General features: G+C 46.7%; 1 protein-coding gene across 3 annotated transcripts in view; it reads left to right on the forward strand.

The window, feature by feature from the left end:
• AGK (acylglycerol kinase) overlaps window positions 1-24,729 on the forward strand; it is a 67,163-nt gene that overhangs the window by 32,170 nt on the left and 10,264 nt on the right. For 2 of the 3 annotated variants that reach the window (XM_015424709.1, XM_015424708.1), the window contains 9 exons: window positions 2,689-2,781; window positions 5,276-5,308; window positions 11,663-11,757; window positions 15,874-15,943; window positions 16,697-16,776; window positions 18,339-18,396; window positions 20,589-20,736; window positions 21,310-21,407; window positions 24,625-24,695. In XM_015424709.1, coding sequence (XP_015280195.1) covers window positions 2,689-2,781; window positions 5,276-5,308; window positions 11,663-11,757; window positions 15,874-15,943; window positions 16,697-16,776; window positions 18,339-18,396; window positions 20,589-20,736; window positions 21,310-21,407; window positions 24,625-24,695 — 746 coding nt within the window. The remainder of the gene's footprint in view (window positions 1-2,688; window positions 2,782-5,275; window positions 5,309-11,662; window positions 11,758-15,873; window positions 15,944-16,696; window positions 16,777-18,338; window positions 18,397-20,588; window positions 20,737-21,309; window positions 21,408-24,624; window positions 24,696-24,729) is intronic. The other variant, XM_015424710.1, reaches the window with a different exon arrangement.

A 24,729-nucleotide genomic window follows, 5' to 3' on the forward strand; every position in this document is an offset into this window, starting at 1 on the left:
CACACACACACACACAGCCTCTGCCTAGGGAGCAGCTGACATCATTCTCCTCTCCCAACTGAAAATTCCAACTGCCTTGTGGGGGGGTGAGTTTGAGGTGTGGAATGGAGTGTAGTCCAATCAGCTTCCATATGTAAATGACCTTGGAACGCTGGCCGGGACTGCACAAAGCAGCCAATGAACCCAGCCAGTGTCTTCCGAGTGGCAGTTTTTTCGGCCTAACACTAAAGGGGCCAATTTTAGAATTCTGGCACCCAAAACTCTTTTATAATAAGGGAGAGATGGGCCTCCAAAGTTGCCTAGAAGGCGTTGAATTTTAGGGATGCTATTTTTTGACCAGTGAAAAAGGAAGGGGGCTACCTTGGTCCTGAGAGCTCTCAAGAGAGTATAGGACTCACTATAGGATCTGCAGCTGCTCCGCTGGCTATGGAAGCTGTTATGAGCCTTGGAAGAAAACCTACCCCTAGAAATTGAATGAAAGCACCTGCCATGGCAGCAGAGCCATGATCTTTTCCAGTCTACCAGTTGCTTTATCTGTCCAAGAAGTTATCCTGTTAGTAATTTGTGTAAGCTACGTGGTGCCCTGACCTGGATAGCCCAGGATAGCCCAATCTCGTCAGATCTCGGAAGCTAAGCAGGGTCGGCTCTGGCTAGTATTTGACTGGGAGACCTCCAAGGAGTACCAGGTTTGTGACGCGGAGGCAGGCAACAGCAAACCAGCTCTGAACATCTTTTGCCTTGAAAATCCCATAGGATCACCATAAGTGAGCTGTGACTTGACAGCACTTTCCACCACCAAGCAATGTGGCATGCTGTTTCTCCGAATGCTTAGATGGGATACCGTCGCATAGCCCTCCTTTCAGGCCAAAATGGTTCTATAGGTGGTGCTGTTCACTTTCAGTAGTGCTCAAACGAATGGCAGTGAGCCAAAGGGTTTTCAAGAAAACATATTCCTTTGAAAAGACTCGAGCTATCCATTAGCCCTACAGCAGTTTTTACCAAAAATTACTCTGTGTTCCACATTAGTCTGTTTTAAGATTTTAAAACCTGCTTTACATCTTCATGCCATTTAATCTGACCAAATTTTGTGTGTCTGTGTGGTGTGTGCATGTGAGTGTATGGATTTCTGTCCCACTGAAACAGTCTATTGAACACCATGACCAACAGAAATCTCTCTTACACAGATATCTACTTGAAACTGCTGTACGCTTTGACTCCATTGATACACAAAGTTTCAAGTTGCTTACACTTCAGTCATTACAGAGTTAAGTGTTGTTTGTTAGGAAACAGGATGTTACGTTACATAATGTATTCTACGGCGGGAAAGTTTGTGGGAGTTGTTTAGCCTAAAGAAGTGACCTGTAACCTTTGTATTGGTCAACTAACAACTTGCTTGTGAAAAAGCTTTGATCTAACATTAATGTATTCAACAAGGTTTATGGTTCTTTGTGTGAAGCAGACAGGAAGCTCCCTCTAGAAGCCGTCAGATAGATAGAAAGATGTAGCTGTTAACATAGTAGTACTGAAAGTTACTGCAAGTATGTAACCTTTTCATTTTATTTCTTTTGTCCAAAGTACCTTACCCATGCTTTATTTTGTTTTGTAGTAAATATATTTTTTCTTTTACTAATGTGACTCTTGTGTTTGCAAAACGACCATCGATCTTGAATCTCAGAATCCCAACATTTAAGTATACAAAAAACAGCAGCACTTATCTAAGCATGCATATCAATAATGTGTTGTTGAGCAGCTATATGTTTTAAGAATCTCTGTGCTCGATGTGTGCTGCTGTGTTTTTGTATCGTGTGTGTACCAAGCCAAAGCCTGTAGCATTTTCCTTTAAGTAGGCATTATTGTTGGTTGTGGAGTTGAATAGACAGTTTAAGTGTGGCAGAAATCCAGACTCATAGGGCAAAAGGCACAACTCAATTGTAGTAATTCCAGGACATCAAAGAATTACCCACAAAATGTGTTCTCTACCCTTGGGTTGGGGGCAGATAGATGCTTGGTGTGAATTTGGTCATAAATCTTTCAGATGTGATTCCTTGTGTGAGGGACTAAAACAGATTATATTGTCACTTGTAATGGATGATGGCAGAGGTCAGACTGAAGCAATCAGACTGCTTCTTCCTCTGTTAGTTGCTGCTGTTTATCCTACTTAATTACACTTTCGTTGGTCTGCACCAATGATAGAGAGAGCCCTGAACCTCTGACCTCTCTCATTATTCATTATGGACTACAACTAATCTGTGCCTGCCCCTTATGGCGGGATTCACACCAAGCTTCTCTCTGCTCCAACTTCTCCATTTTTCTTCCTGCTCCTTTTGTGACTTCCTTGTGACTTTCCAGGTGACTTTTTTGTAGCATCTGAAGAAGTGAGCTTTGATTTGCAGAAACTCCTGCTGGAATAAATGTTAGTCTTTCAGGAACCACAGGCCTTCTCTTGATAAAATGGACTAACCCTCCGGAATTCCCATATGGGTTGTATCAATGGTCTGCTTGCAAAGGTGAACAGCACCAGAAGTTCAATAACCCTTGCAGAGCATACTCCAGCTTAGTCGGTGGGAGCTGTTTGGGCAAATGCTTCTGAACAAACTGGCACCTAGAGCAATAGCCTGTGCTTAAATTCTCCTGCAAGCAGACCTTTCGTACCTAACACAGTGTTTCTGGTCTCTGCTTATATTTCAGACAGATTATGAAGGACAAGCGAAGAAGCTGTTGGAGCTGATGGAAAACACAGACATTATCATTATTGCAGGAGGAGATGGGACCGTGCAGGAGGTACTGTAAGGATGCTGATTGTATATTTGTAATGTCTGCCACCCCACGCCCATGTCCCGTGGGCAGCAAATAAATAGAAGCTGAGTTCTGGTATGAAGAAGGTTTTCAGGGATCTTTTGTGATAACTGTATCATTGGGGGAGGCAGGGCTCTTTTTGTAGAAAAAGCCCAGCAGGAACTCATTAGCATAATAGACCACACCCAACACCAGGAGCTCATTAGCATATTGGGCCACACCCCTGACAGCACAGCTCATTAGCACATTGGGCCATACCCCCATGTTACCAGAAGTGTGGTCATCTAACCACACCCACCTTTTGCTTCTTATTCTCTTTATCTTGTTTGTTGTCAAAACCCAGGGCTTTTTGTTTGGAGCAGGAACTCCTTTGCATGTTAGGCCACACCCCCTAATTGTGGCCAATCCTAATGAGTTTCTGCTGTTGGGTGTGGCCTATTATGCTAATGAGTTCCTGCTGGGCGTGGCCAGCTTGGGAGCCAGCCGGAACGCCGTTCCTGTGCGTTCCTGCCCACAAATAGCCCTGGGAGGAGGAATGTTTGCTAATAATCTCAAAGATTTGGCTGGAGGATGGGGCAGATAGCTTCAGTGCGTTGTGGAAAGAGAGTGTCTCAGGCATGGGAAGCGAGTTTGCGGGGAGATCCTGTCATAATTCATTCCTTTCAACCCTCTTGCATTTTATCTGTGCTGATTTTTAACCATGCTGCTGTCTGTAACAACGTTCTCTCAAAATTGAGCAGATGTCACATTCCCTCTCCTGCATGTTACCAGCAGAAGGCATGTCTCTGTGCTTGGGAAATGTTTAGGAATGTATGTTTTCAGATTACTTTTCACTGTAGCTCCAGCTATTTTGCTTTCAACGGTAATTCCTGCTATGTCTTCTCCTTGAACATAACAACTTTTTGCCACTCGGAACAGAGTTTTGTTTAAGAAACAACATTAGAAATGAGTTCACAGCAAGTTCAGTTTTCCAAAGGCACATCCACACAATACCTGGCTTCCTATTAATAGTACGGAGCATCTTCCTGGGCGAAAGACTACACCTGTCTTTGCAAGGAGTGTTTCCGCTTTGTACTGTAGCCCTTACTTGCCTTGAACAGTAGTTGCACCCACTCTTTCACACACGCACAGACCACCCTTTCAAGCCTTGCCTTTTCTCCTGGGATGCTCCCTCTTCCTATTGATTCTGTTCTCTGGAAGCTGCATTGTGTGTTGTAAGGAAGACTCCCCAGGATATGACTGGAGGACACATAATACAGCAGCCTTGCTGAAGCTGGCCTGGGTCTCAAATTGAAATTACCGTATGGTGTTGTGTGTGGAATAACCAGGAGTTCCTGGGGGGGGGGGGGGCAACAATGGGTTGTGCACAGCAGCTTTTTGGCACCACTAGGTGGCGAGCTATGCTTATTTTTTTTAGACTGAGTGCTGTGACTTGCCTAAGGTTACCCAACTAGTTTCAAGTGGAGAAGTGGGGAATCTAACCTGGTTCTCCAGATTAGAGTCTCATTGAGCCTTGCATGGAACGTCTCCTGAAACCCTGTGTAAGCTGCATTTTGTTCATGGTGGAAGAAGAGTATGCTGTAAAAGCAATATACCTTTTTTACCATAGATGCTTGTACAAAATTTGCTGTTGTCAGCAAGGCTAATGTTGACAGAGAATTAGAAGCAGAAAACCTAACCAATCGTAGACACTTCTCAGGAAATTCTGGTTTACCATATTGAGGGATTATAACTTACAAACATCTATGCAAACAAAGAGAAGTTTTACCAAATATATTAAATTGACAGCCTTTTGTGGTTTAGTAAAAAAAAGGATTAAGACAGATGAAAATGTCAGATGAGAAGTTCTAGCATTTGTATAAATGATATTTGCTACAGAACAGATGCAGGCGGATTATGACCGATCATGTGTTGTGTAGAAAACTCTTTCATATTCAGCTTGTTGCAAAAGTTTATATGATATTAATATAGATAGGTTCAATTGGTTGTATGCTTTATCTCCTTGTGTATTATAAAGCTAAACAAATGAAAAGCCATAAATCAAGAGGGAATGGCTTGTAAAGCTCTATTTTATTGAGAAAGCAAATATATCAATAGTCAAGCCTTCTGCTGTGTAAATGGTGTGATTTCCATAGACTGAGAGACAGATCAGGGAGTGATATTACAGTGGATTAAACTGTAGCAGCTCAGTCTTTCGACCGGTTGGACAGCAGTTACTTGGGAGGGGAGGTCCTTGAGGAAGAGGGTGGGGAGAGGGACTTTTGGCAGGGCAGCTCCCCTCCTGTCCTAGCAGCTTTCCTGACAACCAGAGCCTTATTCCTCTCAGCTGGAGTCCCACCATAACAGCTGAAACTCTTAAATGGCTTTCTCTTGGATGTAGGCAATCTAATGCAAAAGTGAAAATAGCGTACTTCATATTAAAGCCTGGTTGCTTTAGGAGTGAATCCTATCTCAAGTTTTCTGGGTCTTTCCCCCCCAGGTAATAACTGGACTTCTCCGAAGGGCAGATGAGGTAAGTTGTTTTTGTTTTTTCTTCTCCCCTTTCTGCTGCCTTCTAAATGGAAGATCATATGACTGAATGGTGCTCCTTCCAAAAATAATCCCTTCTTGTAACAAAGCTTCAGGGAGAAGGGCTCCAGTCTTGTGTTCTACGAGCGGGGGAATTTTTGTATTTATTTGTTTAGTTTATCCATGTCCTGCCTTTCTCCCCAGTGGGAGGGGGCCCAAAGCGGTTGACATAATTCTCCGCCCCTCCGTTTTAGCCTCACAAACCACCCCGTGAGGGAGCTTAGGCGGAGAGGGTATGGACTGACCCAAAGTCGCCCAGCAAGCTTCCATGGCAGACCCGTATGAAGAAGCATACCATCACGAGAACTCCTAAGCACAGTTCGCGGTGGTACAGCCCAGATACGAGTTCATCACCTCTGCCACGGAGTCTGTTTCCCATTCCAGCGTCAGAGAGTAGCTGCAGTCGAGCAGCTGTATTCAAGGCCAGTGGCACCTTAGAAACCATCAAGATGTTGGGGGATATGAGCTTTTGAGAGTCAAAGGTATCTAGTGAAGGGAGCTTTAATTTTTGAAAGTTTTTTGTTGTTCAGTCGCACAGTCGAGTCCGACTCTTTGCGACCCCATGGACCAGATCACGCCAGGCCCTCCTGTCTTCCGCCATCCTCTGAAGTTGGCTCAATTTCATGTCCGTTGAATCTATGACACTGTCTAACCATATCATTGAAAGTTTAACCCCTCCAAAATCTCTAAGGTGCTACTGGACTCATCTAGCTGTTTCATATTCTGATTTTTGCGAATTCCCGATATACTCGGCAGGGTATCTAAATGCGAATGGTCTGTGGACAGCAATGCCATAGCTGTTCATCCAGCTCTGCCAAGTGAGTAATATAAACCTCCTCCCTACCTCCCCCCCCGTATTTGCATAGACATAAAATGGCACCCATTTGGGCCGTGTGCACATTCCCTCCCTTAAGCAAACTTTTTGAGCGTTTAATATATGCGCTGCCGGGGACGCGTTTCATCAAGTATACAAGGGCCGCTTGTCTAAATGGAACTGTGTTCCAAAACGTCTTATCGGAAACTGGCAACAAAAAAAAAAAAGGCAATTTAATGATTCATTTCAAAGATCTGAGGAGGCTGTTAGTGGCCAGAATTGTGCTTTGCTGTACAGAACGACTTTGCCTTCTTACGGAAAGACAAAATTGTGTTTCGGCACCAGTGTAAAGAAATCACATTTCTGTCTGAACATTTTAAGCCTTCAGAACCTCTGTAGTTGAAAGGAGGCTGGGAAAAAAGGAATAACATGCTGTGACAGCAGCGCTGTTGAATGGAGCCCATTCTGCAGACTCCTCCGTGGGCCCCCTCCCCCCCATGCAGTAACTTTGGCGTGAACTGGAAATGAGCAAGAGCTGTAGCGGTTTGCAGCCTGACCTCTTCAGTTCTGGCTCGGTCTCTGCTTTAGCTGAATACATTTCTACTGCTGTCCCTAGCTGGGTTACCACAGCAGCAGAGTTGCCTGCCTCCTTCCATTTCTCTCCCTCAGGGTCCAGCGTTGGGCTCTTTGGATAGCAGCTGTAGGTCAGCGACACTGTAAAGTGTGTTACCCTTGCTTCTGTGGGATAAGGCCAGCTTCAGGATTTTGATCTCACGCACACACGCTCACACACCAGCCAAGGAATAGGGGGCACCTTAACTGGCAAGGAATAAAGCAGTCCGAGAGGACGCCCGAGAACCCCGTGCCCAGTGACTCCTGCTGCTAGTCAAGCTGTGTGCAAAATGCGTTTTGGAAAGCACAACCCTTGGTGGGGGAAACAGAAAGTGGCTCTGCCATCCTCCGTTCCAGACCCTTCAACTGGTAGCTGAATCCAGGAGGAAAATAAAGACGTTATTTCTGTTTGGAGCCCACCTGCCCCCAGCTTTCATCAGCCTTCTCAGTGAACCTCAACGGCAGGCTTGGGGCACAAGCAACCACTTACCCACGCTGCTTTCTGGAGACACTCTTGCTACCAGGTCATTTTGGAAGCATGAAGGAGATCCAGCGACGTCAGGGCAGATCCATGGATTCTTTGGCATTCTGAGCCAGATTGTCTCCACACACTTGCACACCCCTCTTCTGTCCTTTGGCTGTGATGTCCCTTCAGAACCAGTAGAAGGAAAGACCTGCACTTGGCCCCATGCTGTCTCCTTCCCCTTCCCTTTCCAAAATTAGCATGATGTCTCTTGATGCTGCCCTTTGGTTTCCATGATAGTGCGTTGGTAGTAGGGGAGACGGATATATATTTTGTCACCCATTCAGCTTGCTTTTGTTCGGTAACCACCCGTGACTGATAGCTGAGGTCATAGAGCCTATGATCAGGTGCTCCATTTTTTTTTTTTTTGGTGTCTATTGCACCTTGCATAATTAAGAACATTGCAGCCCAGTATTTATTTATTTATTTATTATATTCAATTTGTAGCCCACCCTTTCCTGCATAGCAGGGCTTGGGGCAGGTAACATCAGTAGTGGGACAACATTAAAACGATAAATATAAAGTAATCATTAAACAATTACACCCCAAGTGATAACACAATCAAAACTGGTCAGATGGCAAGCAATACATCTCAATAGAAATGATGCATCATGTGTGTCCGTGGATGCTGGAATGATAATATATAGCTGGTGGACCTATGCACAGAGCAGGGGGAGGCCAATCCTGATGGAATGTCCACCGCCTCAGCCATGAGCTTGGTGGGACAGCTCAGTTTTACAGGCCATGCGGAACTGCATTAGGTCCCGCCGGGCCTGGATCTCACTCGGAGAGTGTGCCACAAGGCTAGTGCCAGAGCTGAAAAGGCTCTGGCTGAGGCTAAGTAGATGTTTTTTGGGCTGGGGATCACCAGCAGGTTTTGATCCACTGAGTGTAACGCAGTACAGTCTGCAGTGCCCCTCCCGTCTTACTATCCAACTGCACTTGAAAATCTATGACCAAAAGGGGATACGGGCATCAGTGATATGCCAGCAGCATTTAAACACATGAATAACTGACTGAGCACCGTTGTTTTTAATGATGTTGGATGTTTTTATTATGTATTATATGTTTTAATCATGGCATGGATGTACCTTGCCCTTGTGAGCCGCCCTGAGCCCATCGGGGAGGGCGGGATACAAATATGAAAAATAAATAAATAAATAATGAAAGGGCCTTATGCTGAATTTTGGCCTATCCAGGTCAATATTGTCTCGTCTAATTGGCAGCAGCTCTTCAACGTCTCAAGTAGGGGTCTTTCACATCACCAACTACCCAATCCTTTTAACTGAAGATGCCAGGGATTGAACCTGGGACCTTCTGCATGCCAAGCAGACACTCTTCCACTGAGCCACAGTCTATCCAGGTCGATAATGGCTATTCTTATTGGTCTATCCAGGTCAATATTGTCTGTGCCCCAACCTAGCCACAGTAATCCACACCACACAACAGTTACCTCTAGACTTGATTACTGTAATTCACTCTATGCTGGGCTGGACTTAAGGCTGATCCAGAAGTTACAGCTTGTCCAGAATGCAGCGGCCCAGGTCCTCCCGGGGACATCGATAACTGCACATAAACAACCTGTGCTTCGCCAGCTGCACTGGTTCCACGTTGAGTACCAGGTCAGGTTCAAGGTTTTGGTCTTGACGTTTACGGCCCTAAACAGTCAGGGACCAACATACTCACGAGACCACCTCTCCTGGTATGTTCCCTGGAGAGCATTACACTCAAGTGACCAACATCTGTTGGATGTCCCTGGCCCAAAGAGTGTCCGGCTGTCCTCAACCAGAGCCAGGGCCTTTTCAGCCCTGGCTTTGACTTGGTGGAACTCTCAGCCAGTTCACATCAGGGCCCTGCGGGATCTGCTACAGTTCCGCGGGGCCTGCAAGGCTGAGATGCTCTGTCAAGAGTACGGTTGAGGACAGCAGTGGTTTTTAAGAATGGTTTTTAGCAACAATGGTTTCTTGATAGTTTAATAGTTCTTGAGAACCATTTGATTCAGAATCTGCTCCCACCCCTCCTCCCCCCCATTGCTAATGTAAATTGGGGGGCCAGAGCTGTATTTATTTATTTATTTTTATTTATTATTAGATTTATACCCCGCCCTTCCCCGTGGGGCTCAGGGCGGCTGTATGATGGTGCCATATGGTTATTAGAAGAAGAAGAGAAGAGATTGGATTTATACCCCGCCCTTCACTACCCAAAGGTCTCTCAGAGCGGCTTACAAACTCCTTTCCCTTCCCCTACCGACAACAGACACCCCTGTGAGGTAGGTAGGGCTGAGAGAGCTCTTGACAGAAACTGCTCTTTTTCAAGGACAGCTCTTATCAGAACTATGGCTTGCCAAAGGTCATCCAGCCAGGTGCAAGTGGAGGAGTGGGGAATCAAACCCGGTTCTCCCAGATTAGAGTCCGCGCACTTAGCCACTACACCAAACTGGGTCTCTTTATTAGGTTTTAGAACTATATTTTAAATAATTTAATAGATTTAATGTGTTTTATATCTTTGATGTGAACCACCCTGAGCCTGCTTGTGGGAAGGGCAGTATAGAAACCTAATAAATAAATAAGTATTCTGATTGGCAGCAGGTCTTTCACATCACCTACTACCTGATCCTTTGAATACACTTTGAATAAAACTCAAAGGTGCCACTTGACTCAAACTTTGTTCTGCTGCTTCCGACCAACATGGCTACCCACCTGAATCTACCCGATCCTTTTAACTGGAGATGCCAGGGACTAAACCTGGGACCTTCTGCATGCCAAGAAGACACTCTGCCACTGAGGCACAGCCCCTCCGCAAATGTTTGGTGTACTGCCAGTTTGGTGTAGTGGTTAAGTGTTTGGACTCTAATCTGGGAGAACCGGGTTTGATTCTCCACTCCTCCACTTGCAGCTGCTGGATGACCTTGGGCAAGCCATAGTTCTGTCAGAGCTGTCCTTGAAAGAGCAGTTCTCGAAAGAGCTCTCTCAGCCTCACAGGCTGTCTGTTGTGGGGAGGGGAAGTTTGTAAGCCACTCTGAGACTCTGAGTGAAGGGCGGGGCTTAACTCCTTTGATGGACTGTAGTTACTGAACGGATAATCGGAATGTTCCTGTGACACAGTTGGTGCTTGTGTGTTTATAGAGTTCTACAGAGAGCCAGAATGTCAGATCAGGATCTGGGAGATCCGTGTTTTTTTTTTATAATTTATTTTTTCAATTTTTAACAATTCTAACACTTCAAACAGTGAACAATTAATTTTCCAATTACATTTACAGCTCTGCCATGGAATCTTGCTGGGTGACCTTGACCCAGTCACACACATTCAGCCTAGCCTGCCTCGCAGGGCTGTTGTGGGGATAAAAATGGGGAGGAGAATAACGTATGCTGCTTTTGGTTGCCCATTGTGGAAGATAGGTGGGGTATAAATGAAGTAAATCCAACAATAAACAAAAGGTCTTCTGTTGTGCAGTATAAGGGGACAGAAGAGAAAGTGAGATAAGGAAAGGAGACCCTGCATGATTGATAAATCGAACTGAAATGGGCAAGAAGTGATAGAAAGCTACAGAGACCTGGATTTGCTGAGTCACAGTATTGTAGGCTGCAGTAGCCTGAAGAAAGTCAGGGTGTTACAAAATCATTGAAAGTGATTTGCTGACTCATTTTGAGGAGCCCTCTGGGCGGGGATGGGCGTTCCCGCAAGGTGGCCTCTATTGCGCCCAGGGGGAGGGGGATGGAGACCAATTCCCAGCCAACGGCTGGTGGCAGGCGGCATCTTCAGAGAAATACAAAGCTCTGGTTCAGACCCCCTGGAACCTGTTCCCCAGACTCGGAGACTTGTTGCAGACCCAAAGATGAAAACATCGTAAATCTGTATGTTTGATAAATGGTCATTTAATTGGTACCAAATAGCGATTTACAGGGTTGTTTTTTGCATGTCCTTGTTGCCTTGTTAAAGGAAGGGCGATTAGAGTTATTTATTCCTGCATCGTGCGCTTTTTTGCTTGGAGATAAACTCGGGTTGAGCGCAGCAGCCATGCTTTGGATGATTTCCGCTGTTCGGAAGGTGGCAGGTCGGGGACAGAATCCACACATTGTTTGGGAAGGATGTGCCAGCCTCTGTGCTTGTAACCATGAACCTAATGACAACAGAAGGCTGCTTTGTGGCCACTTGGCACTTTGGCCGAAGAGTCTGCTGCTCCGAGTCATTATTCATTACGGCCTCTGAGGAAGCGCCTGTCCCTACATGCCAAGGAGGGCTTGGTGGGAGGGGTGTGTGTGTGATCTCAGGCACAGCTGCGCTCTGCAAAAAGGAAGCCTCGTTCCGCTGATGCTGACGCCGTTTCTTTTCTCTGTATTCCTTTTCAGGCAGCTTTCAGTAAGATCCCTATAGGATTCATTCCCCTTGGGAAAAGCAGCACCTTGAGTCACACACTTTATCCGGAGAGTGTAAGCCAAGTCCAGTAAGTTTGTGTGCCATGCTGGAAGCTGCGTGAGCTGGTTAGCAGCATGGTGAGCCTGTCTATTGGTTAGAGTGTTGGACCGGGAGCTGGAAGACCCAGGTTCGAATCTACTTTCTCCCGTGGAATCTTTCTGGGTGGCCTTGGGCACAGTTGCACATTCTCAACCTGTCCTACCTCATGGGGTTGTTGTGAGGCTAAAATGTAGGCGAGGCAAACCACGTAAGCTGCTTTGGGTCCCCATTGGGGAGAGAAGGGGAGTGTAAATGAAATTAATAAGTTAGCAGAAAGGGAGGAGGAAGCGGATGTGGATGGTGGATAGAAACACTGTTATGTATCCCAAGTGAATCTACAGTACAAGTGCAGAGCGAGTCTGTGACAGGTAACATACAATGTATTTCTGGTCTTCCAACAGGTAAGTATACAAGACAAAGACTCTGGATTTCAAAACTTCTTTTCATGTATTCTTCCTCAGTAGAGACTAAACATAGACAAAAATGTTAAGAAGTCTCACAAAGCATACCATTCTCTAAGGGAGAAATAAAGGTATACTCCTATTGCCTGATCAGAGTACATCATAAGCTTACCTGTTGGAAGACATTGTATGCTACCTGTTGGAATACTAAATATGGCCCCGGTCACACGGAGCATTAGGCACGCTAGAGAGACGGAAGATAGGCGGATTTTCCAGGCGCGATCTCACCGCCACATCTGGGAAGCGTAGCGCTCCCGTGGCTCACCCGAGGCTTCACTCTGAAGATGCGCTGTAAAAAACTAATACCTCCGAGGTACTCGTTTCCGGAAACCGCAGGGCAGGGGGGGCATCAGATCACGTTTCCGGTGTTAGCTCGTGGCATCCGGCACCCGCCCATGTCCCGTCGCGCAAAGATTTTTGTTTTTGTCAAGTCTCCACGGGTGCGCACAAGCACCCAACGGCGCATGCGAACACTTGGGTTAAAAAAAACAACACAACCCCCGCGGCGCTGCTTCTTTGCCGCACCGCAGGAATGAGGTATGATCGGCACCTCCCCCCAACCACGGGACGTTGGCGGGACTTCGGGCGGGACGTTTGATCCGGCTGCCGCACGGTAGTTCGCTCCGGGGCAAACAGCCACGCCTCCCCCCCCGCGATATCCGGCCCGTGTGACCGGGGCCATGATATCTTATTATGAAAGATAATAAAGCACATTCCTTACACCCTATCATTAGGTATTGTTCACTGTGTGATCGCTTGTTGGACTCCCAAGTGGATCTGCCATCTCCTGCTGGGTTGACAAATCCAGAATGGATATAATTTTGCATTTTTCTCCCAGCTGGGTTTTTTGGAAATTTCCACTATTATGGGATTGGGTCCTGGACAATGTGGCCTGCATGGCAAAGGAATACATCTTTTTTTTAAAAAAAAGACCAGCTAAATGGAGTCTTAAAATTAAGGTTGCCCCTTTTTAAATGGATACCAGCTGTGTCAAGCTGGCCAGTATTAGAGCAGTTAGCGTCTCACAGGAGCAGTATTAATCTGTCTGAGTTCCCAGTGAGAGATGTTGTGCCAGTTGGCCTGGACGAAAACTACGTACAAAGGATCCCAGCAAAGTTTCTGACAAACAGAACAGGAAGGAGTTACTGTGAGCAAGCAAGTCCTCTGTGCGGACAAAAAGAATCCACTCGCAGCCGCAAAAGAATCGTGCAAAAGGAAAATGACAATGCAGCAACCCGAATTTAGTAACGTTCAAGCGTCTTTTCCTCTGACATTCGCACGCCAGGCTCTTTTGCTTGGTGCTCAGGGCCACGTCTCCGCCCAGGCAGCCAGAGCACTGGCGCCACGGTGTTGTCCAGCGGTGCGGGGGAAGCCAGTAGGCGTGGCTGGTGCCCATCATCCCCTCCCAGACAGCCCAGCCACCCTCCGAGTCCAAGGCGAATCTGTGAGATGCTGGCAGTGCCTCTGGGACTTGACTTGCTTCAGGCATCTCGAACAAAGCGTAACTCCTCCAGCACCAGCCTTTTGTCAGCCAGCTCACCAGCGGTTTCACAGATAGGCACCACATTGTTTTTCCACCACCGAAAAAGGTCGCCTTCCCCCCATCCTCACAAACTTTTGTGGATTAGAGACCGCTTCATCAAGCATGTGTGCAGTAGTCCAGTCTGAAAAAGACCTTCCGTTGGGCTTTGCCCAGCCTCATGCTTGAACTACATCCAGACACAGTGGTACCCAGTTTGGTGTAGTGGTTAAGTGTGCGGACTCTAATCTGGGAGAACCGGGTTTGATTCCCCACTCCTCCACTTGCACCTGCTGATGTGACCTTGGGTCAGTCACAAGCTCTGGCACAGCTGTCCTTGAAAAAGAGCAGTTTGTGTCAGAGCTCTCTCAGCCCCACCCACCTCACAGGGTGTCTGTTGTGGGGAGGGGAAGGGAAAGGAGTTTGTAAGCTGCTCTGAGACTCCAAGTGAACGGCGGGGTATAAATCCAATCTCTTCTCTTCTCTTCTCTTCTCCTCTTCTACCCTGGCTCCACAAAATAAAATTGGTGCTGACGATGAACAAGAGGTGCTCTTTGATAGGAATTTTATTTTAAGGTACCCTCTGTTGGTCTTTCGAAGCCTGAATAGCCCAGACTAGCCCGAGCTTGTCAGAGTTAGTTGGAAGCTTAGTTAGTTTAGTTGGAAGCTAAGCTGGGTTGGTCACAGTTAGTACTCGGTTGGGGGATTACCTAAGGAAGACCAGGATTGCTATGCAGAGGGAGGCAATGGTCAACCACCTCTGCTCATCTCTTGCCTTGGTGGCGGGGGGGGGGAGTCGCCATAGTTAGTTGCAACTTGACAGCACTCAGGGCTCTTTTTGTAGAAAAAGTCCAGCAGGAACTCATTAGCATAATAGACCACACCCAACAGCGGAAACTCATATTAGGCCACACCCCTGACAACACAGCTCATTAGCATATTAGGCCGCAACCCCATCTTACCAGAAGTGTAGTCATCCAGCCACACCCACCTTTTGCTTCTTATTCTGTTTACCCTGTTTGTTGTCAAAACCCAGGGCTTTTCTTGTAGTAGGAACTCCTTTGCATGTTAAGCCACACACCCCTAACGTAGCCAATCCTAATGAGTTCCTGCTGTTGGGTGTGGCCTATTATGCTAATGAGTTCCTGCTGGGCGTGGCCAACTCGGGAGCCAGCCGGAACTCCGTTCCTGTGCGTTCCTGCCCAAAAATAGCCCTGACAGCACTTAATTATTATTATTATATTAGTCTTCACGTGTCCTACCTTGTGTGGACAGGTTGAGTTGGACATTTAAACCCTAACTGCGATGTGTGTATGAATAGATGTGTTGTGTGAAGTGCCATCAAGTGACAGTCGACACATGGTGACCCTGTAGGGCTTTCAAGGCAAGAGACCAATAGAGGCAAGTCCGTAGCAAGGATTTAGTAATTTGGGGGGCCTTTAAATAAGTTGGGGGGCACTGATGTCACAAAATAAAAAATAAAAATTTTAAATACTCACTTTTGTGACGTTTACACTCTGCCTGCCAACACAGGGAAGCAAGCCGTGCTTGGGGAAGGGGAGGTGGTGGGGAGTCCTCCGGGCGGCCTGCAGAAGTTGACCCTGCTTCGCTCCTGGGCCATCCAGGTCAGGGTGTAGGGGGTGTTTTTCCACTCACACTGGCCAAGGGTCCATTCAGCCCAGTGCGATCATTGCTTGCTTCAGGGCCTCAAGCAGGGCCCTTTCCCATTCCAGCTGCCTGAACGCCAGTTTGGTGTAGTGGTCAGGAGCGCAGACTCTAATCTGGGAGAACCGGGTTTGATTCCACATGCAGCTGCTGGGTGACCTTGGGCAAGCCACAGTTCTCTCAGAGCTGTTCTCTCAAGAGCAGTTCTTGAAAGAGCTCTCTCAGGCTCACCTACCTCACAGGGCATCTGCTGTGGGGAGAGGAAGGGAAAGGAGATTGTAAGCCGCTCTGAGACTCCAAGTGAACGGTGGGGGGTATAAATCCAATCTCTTCTCCTCCTCCTCCTCCTCCTCCTCCTCCTCCCCCTCCTCCTCCCCTGATAATGTTGGTGTTTGAACACAAGACCTTTTGCCTATGAAGTGTGTGCTCTGCCACTGAGCTGCGTGCTTTTCTTTCTCAGACACATCATTGATGCCACGCTGTCCATTTTGAAAGGAGAAACTATCCCAGTTGATGTATTACAGATAAAGGTAGCGATATTTTCTTAGCTACTCCTTTTTTCCTGTATTGGGGGGGGGGGGGGTACGTTGGGGTTCGTTCATACACTTATGCCATTGTGGCTGTACCTCCAGTGTGTTTCTACAGAATCCATGGCCCTCTAAAAGAATTCTTGAAAGCGCCCCTAATCCAGGGAGGAGGAAGTGAGGGCGGAACACGGTTATATCACTAGCTGTCATAAAGGAAGTCCATCTCACTGGGTGACGAGTTTGGTGGCAATCCGGAATAAAGGTTGTGTACCTGTCAGCAGTGCTGGGGCTTCCGGTAGGGGTTGTTCAGGAGCGCGTGCCTTCTGTTCTCTAGGCATATGTTAGGCTTGGCCCTGCTACCTTGTTCTGGGAAGTCCTATTGGGGATAGCTCAAAGGTCTTGGCTCCTCTTCTTCCCACGCTGCAAGCAGCCATGCTCTGGATTAAATCAGAGACATGCAAGAAAGAAGGTAAAAAACTTCCCTGGGTGCTACTCTGTATTCCTGGTTTTCAGCCACAGATATCTGTACACATGCACACGAACACAGCCCGTGGATGAAGAGGTATACTCAAGCCTACTCAACGAAGCATTAATCGGTTCTTTCTATTAGTGTAAGCTGGCGTTTAGCGGTTGGTGTTTTATTCAGCCCCCTTTTAGGACTGTTGTGTCTGGAGTGATCAGAATTTAGTATAATTAACGGACTGCTTGCAATCAAATTTTGCTCTCTCTTCCCCCCCCACCCCCACCCCCGTACAGGGAGACAAAGACCAGCCTGTGTTTGCCGTAACGGGGTTGCGATGGGGCGCTTACAGAGATGCAGGGGCGAAAGTCAGCAAGTAAAGGCATTCAGTACTGCTTTCCTGCTGTGTTCTTTTTTGCTCCTGTGTTGGCACTTGCTGCTATTCTCATCTGTCTCTGTCTCAAACAATATCTTGGGGGGGGGTTCTGTACTGTGTCAGGATTAGCACGAGATGCTCTCTAAAGTCTGGAAGGAGTTGGCTGATAGTACAGAAACCAATACGTTGTACATTTTCCCCCCAATGGCACCGACTTGGGTTTGGCACAGCAAGAAGGTGCTTCTCCCCTGCTTGGGCTTCCTAAGCTCAGACTTGTGCGTAGGTCTGCAAAACCCCAACTGGTCCACTGTGTTAAAGTGTCCTCCTTGAGGCACTATGGGACAGATCAGGGGTCCCCATTGTGGTGCCCATGGATGCCATGACGCCTGCCCAAACATTTCCTGGCACTCACCAAGTGCCTTTAGAAAGGGGGGGGCTAGGTGGGGCTTTGCCCAACAGGCCTTCTGCCTGTGTAGACAAAAAGGCATCCTGTTAAACATGGCTTCTGCCTGAAATGTTTCACAGTTACTGTTAGAGTTAAGTATAATCTTGATTCCTGATGTTTTCTGGTTGGCGCCACTTCCTGCAGCAGCCATTTTATGACTGGCTCCACCTACTGCGGCAGCCATTTTGTGATTGTGCCCACCGTCCTTTGTCAGAATTCCAAAGGTGCCCACAGGTGCACAAAGGGTGGAGAACCCCAGAATAGATTTTCTTTCCCTCCTAAGGTGACCCAAGGTGAACAAAGTTGCTGAGAGTCTGGATTAGTTCTCTGGTCTATGTATACTAGCATGGAAGACAGTTGAAACTGCTTCTGCAGTTGGAGAGTGCTGATGTCTCCTGTCTTGTGAAGAGGGTCTACATTTCCACCAGATGCATTTGGCAGTAATGTGGAAATGACCCACACAGTGGAGGTGATCTATGTTGGGATTTGTTTATTTCAAATGTCTTTAAGCCATCTTTCCCCCCAGCATAGGGTCCCTACATCAGCAAACAATGAAAGGCATTAAAGCAAGGTTAAAAACACACATCAATACATTAAAAAATGTAAAACCATTAAAATAAAATGCATAAATACATGGACACATCGGTAAGAATCAGTGAAGGAAAACAGACAAAATGATCGAAAAAAGTCTTCACCTACTGGCAGAAGGCAATGATAAGAAGAGACAGGCCAAAATTCCAGAATTTTGGTGCCACAACCAAAAAGGCTCTTTCTTGTGTCGCCACTCATTTATCTGTGGATGGCAGGGACTCTTGAAGCAGCCCCCCCCCGAAGATGACCATAGTGACCACATAGGTTTATACAGAAGTAGATGACCTTACTCCATGTGTTACAGGCACTGCAAGGAATGGCCACCATAAAACTATTTCATGTGGGTTTTGTAATGTATAGTTCTCGTTCCCTGTCATAGATCCTCTGCTGTGTCTGTGGAAGGCACTTACAGAGGTGGATCTTTCCCACACTCTCCCTTCTCAACCCAGTGCAAAGATGAGGCTGCAAGATACAGCTTTAGTAAAAATTGCATCAAGAATTTATGTTTTCTCCCCCCCTTTTCCAGGTACTGGTACCTTGGGCCTCTGAAAACTAAAGCAGCCCACTTTTTCAATACATTAAAGGTAAAAGTGCTTCAGTGTCAGTTGCTTTGATGTAGTGGTGTTGGGAAAAAGGTGAATTGCCATGTATGCAATACTGTGCCTGCCTGAGGTCACAGGTTCAGCCCTCACATTTCCACTAATTAGGGTTGTCTTACTTTGGAGGGCCACTACCTATCAGTAGAGATGATTCTGAGCTACAGGGACCAATGACCTGCCTTGATACAGAGCAGTGTCATGTGCTTCTGTCACGTTGAACCTGTGCTGCAATTTGTATTGTTTGCAGAAGGGAGTGTAGGCCTAACCCTTCCCAAAACTGGTCCTCAGCACTGGGCTGATTTGAAGCCCGTTTAGCATCGACTGTCATTTGACAGACAGGCGGCAGAAGCAGTACAGCTTCTAGTGCATCGTCCTGGATTGGAGCCGAAAAAGGATTGCAATGCCAGAAGCTGCTAGAACGTAGCAGCAGGGCGAAGAGATGCAGCGTGCAGCGGAGACCCATCAGAAGCGGCTCCGCTGCCTTCCTCCGGAGCAGCACTCTCTTGTGGTTTTGTTATGCTAATGCCGTGTCCTGAGATTTATTCAATTGACGTAAGCAGCGCCTATAAATAGAGCCTACAGGACTGTTGATTATCTGCCTCTTCCAGTCAGCCTGCCTTCTGTCACAAAATGAGCAGAAAGGTTAATTGCTCTAGTTTTAAAGTTCTCAAGTACTGAAGGATTTGACATATGTTAAAGGGGCCACATTTCCCCCCCACCCTTCACACCTCTCTTCTGATTCCCCAAACGGATAATATACCTCCTAACCTTCCACTGAAAAGCTGCAGCATCAATCACTTAACGACAGACTTTATTAGACCAAGAAGTCCAGAGTCTCCCACTGGTTTCGCTTTAAACTCTCTTTGCGAGGCCGCCATTTTATACGATTGTTTATAATTCCAAATCGCTTCTCACGGACTCGAAAAATCATCACCTCACTGTCAGCGCTCAAGTAAGTCTCGCTGTTTATTTCCCCCCCTGCCCCCTTCGTTACGCTTATTTGTCCGTTCGCATAAGAGGCGGCCCTCTTTGCGCTCCGCTTTTCCCACGGGGGGAGGGGGTGGGTCGCTTTTAAAATGTTACGTTTGAGGCTCTTTAGGTCCTCTTCACTTTCTGCCATTAGAGTGGTATCGTCTGCATATCCGAGGTTGTTGATGTTTTTCTCCAGCAATCTTAATTCCGGCTTCTGAATCATCCAGGCTGGCATTTTTAAAATAGTGTGTCTTAAATGGTTGGGGGGTCAATGTGGTACAGAGAACCGCTCCTCGCATCAACAGTTTACAATACTTATTAAAAAGAAAATGTTAACAAACATACTTTTATCACAACATTTGAGCAAGGGGATCAAAAGAAATTGGTCAAAGACACAAATCCTCTGTCCATTTTCTATACATGCCCTTGTTGTTGTTGTTGTTCAGTCAGGCCCTCCTACCAGGTTTCAAAATAGGACAGGATTTTTTAGTTTAGGAGTTCTAGATCTCTAACAAGTTTCCATTACCTTCAGGCTCCTTTCAGATATCCAGGCCAACCGCATGGTCAAAAATGAATGCCTGCTTGCAGACCCCAGCTCAGAGTTCCCCACTCCTCCTCTACATGCAGCTGCTGGTGTGACCTTGGGTCAGTCATAAATTCTTTCAGAGCTGTTCTCTCAAGGGCAGTTCTTGAGAGAGCTCTCTCGGCCCCACCTACCTCACAGGGTGCCTGTTGTGGGGAGAGGAAGGGAAGGAGACTGTAAGCTGCTCTGAGACTCCTTTGGGCAGTGAAGGGCAGGGTATAAATCCAATCTCCTCCTCCTCCTCCTCATCTCCCCCCCCCCAGCTAGACATTTGGTAGGTCTTCGAAACCCAGTTGCTGCCACCACTGACAGAAGTGGGAGTAATCCTAACCCTTCTGCTGACCACCATCCCCCCCCAGCAGCTTCCTCCCCCCAAAGCTTTCCCCTTCCCTAAGGTTCCCAAACAAGTGCTTTGCTGTGTGATGGGGGGGGGGGAGAAGGAGCTGGGGAGGGAAGAAGTTGCCATGAGTGGGAAAGCTAAGGACCCCCTTCCTCTGTCCAGTGGTTCTGCCCTGTAAATGATGGCCTCTGCATTGCAGCCATCATTCTTAGGCCTCCATCTCCCACTTAATGTCTAAGCTGAGCCGAGTATTTTGTTTTCTTTTCCTGGTCAAACATCCAGGGCTGGCCTCAGAAGCATCCAGCCTCCCTCGCCTATTTGGGCCCAACTCCAAGGCCTCCAGAAGAGCCAGAACAGAAGACTGGGAGACCCCCTTTATATATCAGGCTTTACAAGAGGCTCGCACAATACTGGGCACCGACCGTAAAAGGTAAGGAGATGTGCGGAGATCCTCCCCGTTAGAAGAGCACTTTCTTCTCACTGTGCCTGTAAAATGTGATCTTGTGAGATCCATCAGCTACTTCAGTGAACCCTGTGAGTTACTCTGCTTTGTGGCTAGGAATGGCCCAGGCCAGTCCACTCTTCTCACAGAAACGTCAAGTGTTTTTGTAATCACCTCAGGTATATTCATAACGCCCTGACCTGGGTAGGCCAGGCTAGCTCAGTCTCATGAGATCTCAAAAGCTAAGCAGGGTCATCCCTGATCAGTGTTTGGATGGGAGACAACCAAGGAAGTCCAGGGTTGTGACACAGAGACAGGCAATGGCAAACCACCTCTGAACGTCTCTTGCCTTGAAAACCGCAGGAGGTAGCCAGAAGTCAGCTGTGACTGGATGGCCACTTTCCACCACCCATCTGCCTTGCTTTCTTGTATCCCTGAGCATTAAAGATGGGCCTTGTGGGGTAGCTTTAAAAGAGAATTATCTTGACCTTTGCTAGCGTGAACATAAAATTGCCTTGTTGTCACTTTCTGCTTCATGATATCTTCCCTCTTGGGCCTTAGAAATCCCCAAGGAGGTGACCCCTGAGGCCTGGGAAGACACACAGCTGTCTGCGATTGAATTCTCCATCACCACTCAGAACAGATGCCTTGACCTGAAAGTAAGAGCACAGATATATAAGAACCCCTAACCTTTCTTCCCCATTCAGCTGCTTTTTAGAACTTTCCTTCAGTCTTACTGGAGGGGGAGGGAGGTTAACTGTTGGGCCAAGAAGAAATGTCTTCTGTCAGGCATGCTGTAAATATCTGAGGCCTGGTACCTCTGGCCTTGAATGAAGATGACAACCAGGGGTCATTTCATAGAAAAAGAGGTGCAGGAGCTCATTAGCATAACTCATTGGCATAATGTATTTGCATATGCCACACCCCCTGACATCACCGGAAGTGTGGGAGAAGGCAACACCCACCGCTCAGGCTCCACTGGACTGGACTGCTAGCTATTGGGGGGGGGATGTGCAGATCTGCTTGTACCTGAATAAAACTTGGTTTTAAAGGTGCCACTGGACTATTTTGGGCCGGGGGGGCTCTGCAACTTACCTAGCTGCTTCTTGCTCTGACTGAGGGCTGCTGGGAGCAGGGGGTGGGGCTTGTTGCATGTGCCCGCCCCCTGGGCTCTTTACTGCCGGAGTTGCGCTCCTGCAAGAAATGACCCCTGATGACAACAATGTGTGTGCTTGTGTGTTTCTCTTTAAAATGCACTGGGTAACAGTTGTGGGCATTTCAGAATCTGAGCCAGGGTGGGGCACATGCTGTTTTTACTTGATGGGCATGTTTTGTCCTCTAGTATCTGAGTGTGTTTTGCTATTCCATGAGACAAGGCAGCGCATGCTTAAGCGCAGAATTAAACTTCTTGAAATTCTTTGACTTCCTTTTTAATTTTTATTTGATTTTCCCGACTATAGAGGACATTTAGGAAGGGGAGGACAAGGGGAATGGGATAAGACATATAGGAAAAAGTTCCCATCAGGCTTATATAATAGCTGTTACAAAACAGTGTTCATCTTAAATCTTGGTCTTTTTTCATTTATATAAACTTTGGAGAAACTTAACTTGAACTGTAAAGAATATGTCCTTTTTCAGGAATCATAAAAGAAGACTTTAAGGATTTGACTAAGCAGCTTTCTTTCTTTCAAAAGCAAAGTCCTGCTCTTGATGGTTACAGAAATGTACTTACAAAGAGCGAGGAGACTATCTGATGCTTATTGGAAGCCAAAGAGGTGGCTGAATAAAATGGTTACTGTCTGGCAGAAGGGGCTTTGGTGTCCTACGCAGCTCCTTTTCCTTTTCATGCCCTGTAAGAAAAACTTTCGCAGCCACATTCTGTGCTAGTTGTAGCGTCTGGATGTTTTTGGTGGGCAGTCCCGCTTAGAACATACTAGAGTAGTCTAATCTAGATTTCCCCATGTTTAACCTTGGTCAGATTCTGGACTTTCCCCAGTAGGTTCCCCGCTAGTTTCCTGACATAAGCCTGCCCATGACACTTCTTCAGCTCGGTGTTTTAAGCCCTGTGCTCTGTCCCTACTCACTTGTCCCTCTTTGACTTAAGGAATGGGTGAGAGATATAGACAAAAGATGTAGGTGGCTGCTTTGGTCCATGGCAAAATCTAAATAGCAAATGTAAATAGCCATGTAAATATTCTTTCTCAAATAGCCAAATAACACAACAAAGTGTGCAAGGTTTGGACTTTTCATCAGGTTAGGTGTTCAAAACGCATGCAAAAAATATATACGGCGGTTGGAGGGAGAAAAATATCTTCTACACCATGGTCTTAAGGCCCTCTAAGAGGGGCAGAAGGCTGTCCCACCCTGAGAAGTAGAATAGCTGCTCTGCTGTTTTCACACCTGAGTGTATGGAGGTGCTGCTCCAGCATCCAGTCTCCTTTCAGCAGGGGGATGGAGGGCTGGGGGGGGGCACCCAAAACGAAGAAGGGGGAGGAGGAAGAGGAGGGGTTTATACCCCGCCCTTCACTACCCAAAGGTGTCTCAGAGCGGCTTACAAACTCCTTTCCCTTCCCCTCCCCACAACAGGCACCCCGTGAGGTAGGTGGGGCTGAGAGAGCTCTTTCAAGACCTGCTCGTGAGGGAACAGCTCTGAAAAAACTTGTAACTGACCCAAGTTCACACCAGCAGTTGCATATGGAGGAGTGGAGAATCAAACCCGCTTCTCCCAGATTAGAGTCCGTGTTCCTAACCACTACACCGAATTGGCTGTCACCGAACAGGAGCTGGTAATTGAGGGCTGCCTGAAGGAGAGAATTGTCTCAGCAAATGAGCAGACAGTTTCATGCGCAGCTCTGCCTGGTAGTGTGGCAGAGTGGTTTAACTCTACTTCTGGAAGGCAATGGAGTTGTGAGGCCTGTCTGTGGTTATGAGCTGACCTGGTAACTTCAAGCTTTAAAGAGAATTCACCACATAACCTGTACATAAATAAATCTTCATGACTGCTTTATTAAACCCCCTGTTTCAGTGATCTCTGTACAAAACTCCCCTCACAGCAATGACCCAAAGCCTTTACACTTGCTACCCTGAGAATATTGTTGAGTGAAGGGAAGGCTTATACCACAAAATCAAGCAGGTTCTCCAGATTCATCAGAGAGACAGTGCTGGTCCCCTCAGTTTCAAGAGCGAGCCTGTCACACAATCTTTCTCAAAACACAATGGGGGTAACTTGATAATTTGATACTAGCTGCACCCTGCTCCCACTGAAGTCAGCTGGCCTTAGACGATCTCTCCCCCCCCCCTTTTTCTGATGAAAGAGTTCCAGAGAATTCAAAATCTTGCATGCTGTGTGGTTATTTTGGTCACTTTTCATCAGAGGTATTGCACGGTGCTGGGGTTTGAAAGACATAATAAATTCTTCTTCAACATTCTGTGTTTTCTCCAAAATAAGATTATTGGTTAAAGGTTTTAATGGCGTTCTTGCTTGTGAGGGCTTTGTTATGGTTCATAAAGGGCTGGTGTCTTCTGATTGCTTTCACTGTGGAATGGGAGTGTAAAAAGGCAGCATGAGTGTTAATATTAATCTTCTGAGTTAGTCTTTGGTATACAGAGATAGTGATAAGGGATTTGTGTGTGCAAGTGAGAATGTGCTTGGTGTATAGACTTTAACATGACAGTATCCATTTAAAGCACACACAGGAACCATTCTCTTTATAGCTCTATTGTCAGCAAATATTATTTTTCCCTGGGAATGGTATAAACTGATCTTTGTTGTTGTTCAGAGGCACAAGGTTGGTCATGTAAATATTCCTTTGAAAGGCAAATGAGACAGTGTGGATATAAGTATTGATTTATTCTCTTTCTAAAAATTGTTTTCAGCGCACTGAAGACTTCATGAATATTTGCATTGAGCCAGATACAATCAGTAAGGGAGAATACATAAAAAGAGGGTGAGTATGGGGGCTTGTTATCCCTCATTATAGT

Source organism: Gekko japonicus, unplaced genomic scaffold (assembly GCF_001447785.1).
Source record: "Gekko japonicus isolate JY-2015 unplaced genomic scaffold, Gekko_japonicus_V1.1 scaffold689, whole genome shotgun sequence".
Lineage (NCBI taxonomy): Eukaryota > Metazoa > Chordata > Lepidosauria > Squamata > Gekkonidae > Gekko > Gekko japonicus.